Source organism: Lactuca virosa, chromosome 4 (genome assembly GCF_052849685.1).
Source record: "Lactuca virosa cultivar CGN04683 chromosome 4, Lactuca_virosa_CGN04683_v6, whole genome shotgun sequence".
NCBI lineage: Eukaryota > Viridiplantae > Streptophyta > Magnoliopsida > Asterales > Asteraceae > Lactuca > Lactuca virosa.
In genome coordinates, this window is record NC_136429.1 from 269296382 (window position 1) to 269307071 (window position 10690).

Here is a 10690-nt window from a genome sequence, read left to right on the forward strand (position 1 = left end):
GTTATCATAAATCAATATCAAAGTGTAATCCCAAAGATCTCATGTGTGGAAAACATAGTATGATGCGCTGCGATCATGCCGACTCCTTTCCTTTTTGCAAAATAAGTACCTGGAACCAAAACTGAAAACCGTAAGCACGAAGCTTAGTGAGTTCCCCCATCATACCACATACCATACAACAATCATACTGTCTAACATATCCGGGTACTGGACTACCCCTTCGGTCTTTTTCAACCGGTAACTGCCTAGCATATCAGGGTACTGGCCTGCCCCTTCGGTCTCTTGCAACCGGTAACTTGCCTAGCATATCAGGGTGCCGGGCTACCCGTTCGGTCCTTTCGACCGGTACCTCGCCTAGCATATCAGGGTACTGGTCTACCCCTTTGGTCCTTTCGACCGGTACTGAAGACTATTTCACCCCTACTTCTACCATATAACATCCTAGCTCATAAACACTGCTGAAGTCCCGCGAATAAAACTCTAGTTGCTGGATGACAGATTCCCGAACTATCAACATCAAAATAACACCCAATTAATAATTGAGTCCCAACACGTAACCATAAGTCCATGCTTAGGGTAAAAGACTACCTTACCCCCATCTTAGCTTGATTCAAGCTCAAGGCCCAATCCAAAGGTCCAAAAGTCAAACTATGAATCAAAGCCCAACATATGACCCAATTTTCCAAATTGGGCCCAAACCTTTACATAGTCTTACCCTAAAGCCCAACCATTTATTTCTTTTGTCTTGGAAATACAAATTTGAGTTAGGATGAAGTATTTACAAAACATCTCGTTGTTTGCTATGTAGATGCCGTGAGCAAAACCTGAAGAAACCGATTATAAAGATTAATGTATACAAAAAAATATTAATGATTAAATATATACAAACTGAAAATTATATTACCTTATTAAGTCATTTTCTCGACTTAACCTGATAATAAAATAAACAATTTAAATGGTCTAACAAGAAAAAAAATCGACAAAATAAAAATATATTACATTATTAATTCATTTTTTTTTAATAAAAGATACCATACCTTTTTAGGGCATTAAACATAGATGTACCGAATACGATCTATTTGAAAATTCCCGAGAAATAACTCCGCGACTTTGGTTTCAGATAAAGGCAGCCATCGTTGTTTGATTGATTTGAGTAGTAACATAGAGCAAACCGTTACATGTGCTTCCATTTGTTGTCCCCAATTCCCACAAATTTGCCCCCTTCGATCTTAATGAGCAGAAACCACATCACCAGTCACAAATTCATCTTTCTTTCTCCAAGCAGACATCTTTCTTGTGTTTCAGGAGCTCAAAATACCACTAATACGCGCTTTTCTTCCCTCCTCACCCTTTCCCCAAATCAACTCATACTCGATTGAAGTCCATAACCCAACTGACACTGATTTTGTTGCTTAATAGAAGATCGCCGAATATAGGTTGCTGATTTTTGTTTTTGTTATTCGATCGGCTATCAGTGATGGTGAGTTGTTGATTCTTCATTTTTTATGATGGATTTCTGTAGAAATCGCAGCTTTGGTTTTGAAATGGTAATTGCTTATCTAGTTTCCGAGTGATGGTGATGTGTTCTGCATGATATTGATCCGGCTGAGGTAAATTTTGGATTCGGCATATCGATAAAAGATGCGCAGGCGGGCTGCCGACTACCGGCGCCCGGTTCGAAGGAAGTTTTCAGTTTGGATCTGGGTGCTTCTCGGTTTACTCTGTATTGCTGGATTTATTTTCTTATTTTTTCTACAGAATCAAGAATTTAAAGATCGAGTAGAACAGCCCATACTGGTAAGATTTTATAACCTAACCCTTATAATATCTTTGAAATTTCATTTCTACAATCGCAATTATTGATGGTGTTCATTCATAATAAGACAATTACAATTTATTCAACACAATTAGTTTATATTGAAAACCCTAGTTTTAGGCAGGCAATCACAATTCCTTGAACACTTTATACACATCAATGCAATCAATGCAATCATAACACCTTCCTTGCTTCTTGAATTTGTTGTCTATTGACTATTGCATCTGCATACATTACCATGTACTCAATTCATACCCTTTTCAGGATCAAAAATCTGGAACTCTACAATTCCCTCATACAAACCAAAATGTAACCGATGAGTCAGCAAATCCAAATTCATATGCCAGACAATTACTCGAACAAATGACACTAGCAAAAGCCTACATTGTCATTGCAAAAGAACACAACAATCATCATCTTGCATGGGAGCTAACTTCAAACATCAGAACATGTCAATTCCTTCTTTCAAAAGCAGCCATGAAAAACACCCAAATGACACAACAAGAAGCTCAACCACTCATCAAAACCCTTTCAACTCTCATCTTCAAAGCACAAGAATCCCATTATGACATTGCAACCACAATCATGACCATGAAATCTCACATCCAAGCTCTTGAAGAACGTGCAAATGCAGCCACTATTCAAAGCACTCTTTTTGGTCAATTAGCTTCCGAATCACTTCCCAAGAATCTCCACTGTTTAAACATCAAACTTTTATCAGATTGGCTCACAAACAACACGTTACATGACATTACAAATGAGATCAAAAACTCACCAAGATTACTAGACAACAATCTTTATCATTTCTGTGTGTTTTCAGATAACTTACTAGCTGTTTCAGCTGTAGTCAACTCCACAATCTCAAACACTTTACACCCTAAACAAATCGTATTCCATGTTGTCACAAATGAAGCAAACTATGGAGCCATGCAAGCTTGGTTTGCAACTAACAACTTCAAAGGGTGTACAATTGAAGTAAAAAAGATCGAAGATTTGACTTGGTTGACTTCTTCATATTCACCCGTGGTTAAAAAACTAACCCAACCAGAGTTTCGTGCGTATTATTTCCAAGGGTCTTTAGACAATGAGCCAAAATTTGGAAACCCGAAATACGTATCTTTATTAAACCACCTTCGATTCTACATCCCTGAAATCTACCCTCACCTTGAGAAAGTCATATTTCTTGATGATGATGTCATCGTTCAAAAAGATTTGACTCCTTTATTCTTGTTAGATCTTCATGGAAATGTAAATGGAGCTGTTGAAACGTGTCTTGAATCTTTCCATAGATTCTACAAGTACTTGAACTTTTCAAATCCTGTTTTGAGTTCGAAATTTGATCCACAAGCATGTGGTTGGGCTTTTGGTTTGAATGTCTTTGATCTTGTTGCATGGAGGAATGCTAATGTGACAGGTGTTTACCATTTTTGGGAAGAACAGAATAGTGAAGGGATGTTATGGAAGTTAGGGACTTTGCCACCTGGATTATTGGCTTTTTATGGAAGAACAGAGCCACTTGATAGAAGATGGCATGTGTTGGGGTTAGGGTATGATATGAACATTGATAACAGGTTGATTGAAAGTGCAAGTGTGGTTCATTTTAATGGGAACTTGAAGCCATGGTTGAAGTTTGGGATTGGAAAATATAAGGTGTTATGGGAACAGTATGTGAACAGAAGTCATCCTTATCTTTTCGATTGTGTTGTGAATTGAGAGGATTAGAAGGAGAAAATGTAGAAAATTTTGGTATTGTTTTAGATGTTTTGTTTTATTGTTCGTAAGTTATATTGTTTCTTTTTTGAAGAGGGGTCTTATACACAAGATGAAAAAAGTGTATTATTTATTGATTTTGTAAGGCATAGAAGCAATTTTTGTGTAATAACTGAACTATTTTTTGCATTGAATAGGAGTTGATTCATTCAACTCATTAAAGTTAATTATATAAACAAAATTTGTGCATTAGAAGATATGTAGTTAGTCGAAGAGAAGGAAATGTATTTTATGTATAATGCCATCTATAAAGGAATAAGTTTAAACTCGTGGTTAATTCTTGCACCTATGCATTCATGCAAACCTTTAAGGGGTCGTTTGGTTCGCTGGAATCGGAAGGAATTAGAATTTAATTCCATTAATTTCCTATGTTTGGTTCAAGTTTTGAGAAGGAATTGGATTCCTAAATGTGTCCAACTTTTCTTCTACCGAGGGAAAATAAATTCCATCTAAAAGATAAGGAAATTCAAATTCCTTCAAGTGGGAATGTTGAAGATTACCATATTACCCTTTTCATTTTTAACATTAAATATTAAAAACCTCTGTCACTACTCGCGACCACCTTCACCACAACCTACGCCACCACTACCCACCACCTCCACTACCACCCACCACCACCACTAACCATCCCCACTGATGTCGTCGCCAGTGCCACCACCTTCGCCACCACCACCCACTACTACCACCTCTTCCATTACCACTACCACCACCATCACCATCGTCTACACCACTACCACCACCACCATCACCACCACTACCACTACCACCACCACCCATAACGTCTGTTACCACCTACACCACCACCCTACCACTACCGTTGTTACTACTAACTCTATAATCACCACCACCACCTCTATTGGCACCACCACCACCACCGTCGCCACCACCCACACCCACCAGGCCACCACCACCACCGACATCCACCACCACCACCGCTGCCACTAACACCCACCGCCACAACCACAACTGCCTCTACCATCAACACTAGTGATGCCACTACCACCACCACCACACACTGCCGCCATCACCACCACCGTCGCTTCTACCACCATCGTCGCCGCCACCACCACTGTTTACTATTTTTATAATTATATATATATATATATATATATATATATATATATATATATATATATATATATATATTAAATCCCATGGGGTTTTGGAACATGAATCTTTAAGGTTTCTGAATTTGGCCACATCATTTTTGTCATTTACATTTTGACCCATAAAAAAAAACTTCTAACCCATGCAAAGCATGGGCCCTTTCCTAGTTTATATAATGTATCTTTACATATAATTATAAAACAAAGTAAAAGTAAGCAAAAACCAAGAATGATAGTTCTGTCATTTTACACTATTCCAATTCCATTTTCCGCCAACCAAACAAAATATAAAATTGGATTCAAATTCCATTTACTGGTAACCAAACAAAATATTGAATTAGATTCCAAATCAAGACAAATTTCAATATCTTAACATAATCCAATTCCTTCAAAAACATTCTGTGAACCAAACGCCGCCTTAAAATTTTGGAAGGCATAATCCTCACATGAAGAGATAGTAACAGGCTCCTTAATAGATAAAGTTCTATATGGATGACTGATTTGCCTGATTATATAAAAAGATTGTTTTGTTTGGGCAAGAACAAGATGGAACGAGGGAGGGTATGCAAATAAAAATTGGGGAGGAAGGGCATAAAAGGGTAAGAAATATAAGTGTATGTGTTAATAACTCTATGAATTGTTTCAGATTTTGTTTCATAAATAGCATCTCTACAGCAAAATGTCGATTCTAAGTGTAGGTATTAGAGACTCTTTGATTCATAAATTACATCTCGATAAATTTGTTAGTTTGTTTTTTACTACATGATTTGTGTAAGTGGGTTTTTAACTAAGCATTCCTTTAGCCAAGAGAAATGTAGAGTAGGCCTTGCCAAAATTTGCATAAAAAGACAATCAACCATTAAGGTATCATTTCATTTGATCCCTTTTCAAGCCAAGTGCCTGAAAAGAACAAAATTATTTCACCAAGGTATCATGGTATATCATAATATCTACTTCACAAAGGGAAGATACCCTCCTAGTAGATTCCTCTTAGTGCCTCTTATGAGGTATCATTGTACGAACAATTTTCAATGTGCATTTTTACTTTCTTTCTAGCTTTCACATTCAAACATTATCAATAATCATATCATCGTTTATAATAACATAGACTACTAGAAATATATACTTTGAAAAGACACATTTCATATATCAAAACATTTGTTCTTCCAAACATTTTTGCTTTCTAAACGTTTTTACTTTCAAGGCATTCTTTTCAAATGTAGTTAACACTTTCATTTCAAAACATTTCATATATCAAGGCATTGGTATTTCATTATCAATAAAATCATTTTTCCATGTAGCCCAAAGTGCGAAAATGCAAAGACATACTCAACTCAATCACACGAAGATTGGCTAGTCCTTTTCTAATTCTTTTCCTTGGAGCAACACTCTCAAACACCACTTATATTAAATGTATTAAAGTCAATAAATGACCAAAATACCCCTCATAGGTTCCATCACTAATTTTTATTGCTTCAACTCATTCGTTATGTAAAAATATCAATCTATGCGAAAACCACAACGTAAATCCGAGTATGTATGCAAAAGTTATGAGGAAAATGCTAAAGTTCAGATTTTGGTCAAGCTAAGCTTTTTGACCCCTGAACATGGGTTGCGCACCCGACCGCGGGTCGCCCCATGAGGCAACCCTAACACACCTAAAAACTCACTTTTTGAGTGGATGGTTTTGGTCTTTTAGGTAACCAATTGTAACACCTTTAAATGTTTCCAAGAACTATTAGAGGACGTTTTATCATGTCAAACATTTAACTAAATTCATTAAGTGATCATTAAGAATTTGTCAAACATTAAAAACTAGAGTATCGGTTTATTACGTTTTGATACCAAATAAATTAATTTAAATATATTTCAAAACTCATTTTGACACTGGATAAATTAAAAATCACTTTTACAAATGAACATAAAGATGTTTTAAATAAACAACCCCGAACACGATATCCCTACATAGTTGCCAATAATCTTAAAATCGACATCAATGTGTGGTCTAGAAAATTCATGAACACGTTTTGGCCTTGAACATAACCTCAAGGAATCAATTAATAACCGTAATACGAAATGAACTGCATACTATTTTTTTTTGAAAGACACTAAAGTATAAAAAAAAAAAAGAAAATGTTAACAGGACAACTACAACCAGTACACAAACAACAACAAAACTCCAAGAACAAAATTACAAATATAAGTACTAAAAGGTGTAATACCTGTCAAAACAACTAGATCACCCCATAAACAGGAAAACCCTAACAAAACAAAACAAGAAACCCCACACTTAGCAACATACTTAAGAGACACATCCAAATTAAACCAACTAGCAGATGCTTGAAGAGGCAAAAGGTGTAATACTTGTCTTTTGTGATCATGTGTCCCTATAGAATATATAAAACAATATGATGCGAGTAGGAGAAATAGAGCATGACGTTACTTTAAATTGAGAAATTCTACTTAGCAAAAGACAATTAAGTAATGTTGTAGAGCTTGTTGAGAGGATTCCTTGGATATAAAGATCGTCGAAAACAGAGTTCGTATGAGAAATTTATGGCCGTTTGAAGTTGAGACGAGAGTACGTTGCTATTTTGAGAAAGTCAACATATGTACGTCAACGGTCAACTCTTGAATCTCACGACGTGGAGGAATGTTTGCCACGACATGGCGTTACGTATGTCATGATGTGACAGTAAGTATGCCACGATGTGACAGTAAGTATGCCACGATGTGAAGAGTGACGAGTCATCGGAACATTCAAGAGTGATACGTGTCAAAACCAGAGTCGATTGGTCCTCACGACGTGATACATATATGGTCACGATGTGAGATTAGTCAGATCATCAAGACACATCGTAGAATAGTACAATACATGTCGACGTTAGATTGTCATGACGTGACACTTATGAGGTCACGACGTAACTAACATCTGGCTATAAATACAAGAGCTTTTGTGTCATTTGAGAGAGTTTGGCACACATGATTGAAGATGCTGCTCGGGGGTCGTTTGCGGGAGATTTCTACGGTGAATTTATATCGTTATATGGGTAATATGAGGGTTGAGTTACGATATACATCGAGGTATCTTTTACCCGTTAAATTTTATTTACGATATGTGATTATTGTTTAGATCTGATAGGCCCGAGTATATTATGGGTATTCGTGATACGGTACTGTTACAAACCCTTTGGTAAGATTGTGAGTAAATTTTATGATTTAGATTTAGTCGAGACTGTCGGGGTTATACACCCTAATATTTGAGAATTTACCTATTATGATAGATTTAGCTAACGGCTTACCGGTTAAGCCTACTATGATTATATTATGAGATTTGATTATTATTGTAACGAGTAGTCATAGAGTATATCTAGTAGTGAGTTGAGACAAGTTCTTAGGAACTTCTTATGTAGTAACTAGGTATTACCATATGTCGAGCTGATAGGAAGCAAATGATTGAAACAGAAACTGGAATTAGTCTGCTAACTAACCAGGTGAGTAACACTACTCTAACATCCATTGATGTATTGTTTGTGATATATATTGCGTGATTTATATGACAAACTATTTAAGAGTAATGAACTAATACTGGTGAAATCGATTATTCTGAGAGATAAATATCTGATTGAAAGATTGATTCTGATTGATGAGATAGATTATAATTCAGAGATAAGTTACATTAAAGATAGAATATTTTTGAGTAATTGTTTACAATAGATTTGTGACATAATGTCACACTCCTAAACCGGAACGGCGGAAACGTTCGGGGGCGGAGGACGTCATGTTTAGTATCACAACACATGCATCATAGTAATCAAAGTAACAAACAACCATTTCATTATAATGAAAGTGTTTACAAAGTATGTTGTTCACACAAGATAGTCTTCAAAAGTAAATAACAAAACAAGACATGAAGCTACTATGCTCCATCTTCTGAATCCCAGTGCGCGTACCTGTCTACTGTTCTCCTGAGAATACAAGTTATTCTGAAAGAGTAGATCAACATTTAAGCTGGTGAGTTCATAAGTATTTTAGTGATGTAAAGTAAGTTGTAAGTTCTTTTAGAAAAGTTCGCCTGTTCCTCCAGAAAATCCTATATTTTATAATATGATGAAAGATAAGTAAAAATGACTCTACAATTCCTTCTATGAGTACTAAATGGATACAAGTTATATAAAATCCAGATCAAACAGATAATCGATTGTGTGAATCTTCCCTAAGCCCACAACCAAACAAGGAACATGGAATGAGGCGGAAGTCACACATCCCATTGTTTGTTAGATCTTCACTGTATATAACCCTGGTGTATTCATTTGGTACTCACAGAGTTAACTGTAATAGTTCCTTTATATTTGATGAAAACATTCTTTAAGAAAAACCCTTATTTCCTTTAGTAAAAATGGTAACCACAATAGTTCCTTCTACAATCACTTAGTTTATACAAGCTATATATAATTTAATATCCAACGGATAGTTAATTGTGTGAATCTGCCCTAAGCCCACAACCAAACAAGGAAGGCGGAAAGCACACATCCAACGACCTATCGGATATTAATTATATATAACCCTGATGTATAAACTAAGGTATTATAGAGTTAACCACTAAAGGTCCTTTAAGTTATACTGGTTTAATAAAATGAATTAAACCCTTTTACTGATAAGTTTCAAGTTTAGCCTACTATATGTTCTATCTGAAAAGTATGTTTTTGTACTAGAAAACGGTGTATTGAATTTGTATACTATGACCTGACCCATACATGGTACTCCTTATGATTACTTGGTGTATACGGAATATATATATATCTAAGATCGATTAGATAGTAGACTGGGTGAATCTGCTCTAAGCCCACAACCAAACAAGGAACAGGAAATGAAGCAGAAAGCACACATCCTACTGTCTGCCGGACCCGATTAATATACATATCTCTGATGTATCTACCGAGGAATCATAAAGTTAGCATTATAGGCCCCCTTTCAACTGAATGTTCATGTTACTAGTAAGTTATGTAGCGTTGCTCTATTGTTTGGATGATTACAAGGAGTAATGAAATCCTGCACTCTTAACGTCTCAGTCGATACTGGTGTGAGTTTTTTTTATATATTTACATGTTTTATTTATTATTGTCCGGTACTTTGTAGATGTACCCTTTATAAATAAATCCGGTACTTTGTAGATGTACCGCATATATAACTCCGGTACTTTGTAGATGCACCCCATATATATATAAATCATGGCATTTTGTAGATGCACCATATATACATAACCTTATACCATGTTTATTATCATCTTTTGTTTAGAACAATGAGTTAATGATACGTTCCCTTCCTAGGTTACTGGGAATTTATAGTATAAGTATGTAAATCATGATTTGTTCTTCTGTTATAGTTATAGTATGTTCCTCCCTCTACTATTTATAATATGTTCCTCCTTGTACTAGTTATAGTATGTTCCTCCCTGTACTAGTTATAGTATGAACTGAACCCCTAAACTATACCTATTATAGTCTACTAGTATGTTTACTTGAACTAATACTGACTTTGAAGAAAAGACTCATTTATCTAATGAGTTATGATTGTACTTTAAAAACAAAGTTTTATAAACAACAAAGTGACAAACTTTAAAAGAGTTTTTGAAATGATTTGATCACTTATAACATATAAGAAATCCTTTAAAATGATGTTTATCACAAATAAAATTTACACAATTATAATTGTGTTCAACTTGTATTCCCCCCTTAAAAGCATTTAAAACATTTAAAAGATTGATTATAAGGGTATGAACTCACCTTATGTGGGTGATTCAATTGAAGATTCACTTAAGGATGAGAAGTTCCACGAATGAATTCCCAAGATACAAACGAGTCCTAAATGGCATATATAGGCATGTAATTAGTGTTTAAAACAACTAACATGCAAGGAAACTACCTTAAGGACTAGGAAACACTTGAAATGAAGTGTTAAAATCACATGTGATTGATCAAAGGGAGTTTACGGCCAA

The 10690-nt window shown here is 35.5% G+C and overlaps 1 protein-coding gene across 2 annotated transcripts; it reads left to right on the plus strand.

Moving 5' to 3' along the window:
• Window positions 1–1077: 1077 nt before the first annotated feature.
• On the plus strand, window positions 1078–3775 carry LOC145108280 (hexosyltransferase GAUT11-like). Of its 2 annotated transcripts, XM_079045310.1 has the most exons (3): window positions 1078–1480; window positions 1564–1797; window positions 2081–3775. In XM_079045310.1, exons 2-3 carry the CDS (start codon window positions 1642–1644, stop codon window positions 3527–3529), a joined length of 1605 nt encoding a protein of 534 aa, XP_078901436.1. In that variant the 5' UTR covers window positions 1078–1480; window positions 1564–1641; the 3' UTR covers window positions 3530–3775. The 2 variants fall into 2 exon arrangements, with proteins under 2 accessions (XP_078901436.1, XP_078901435.1); XM_079045309.1 differs by having other exon boundaries at window positions 1078–1797.
• The last annotated feature ends 6915 nt before the right edge of the window (window positions 3776–10690 follow it).

Coding starts and splice junctions, on each gene's coding strand:
- LOC145108280 (XM_079045309.1), top strand. CDS start 1,642: ATGCGCAGGCGGGCTGCCGACTACCGGCGCCCGGTTCGAAGGAAGTTT. Junction 1,798..2,080: donor GAGTAGAACAGCCCATACTG/GTAAGATTTTAT, acceptor TACCCTTTTCAG/GATCAAAAATCTGGAACTCT.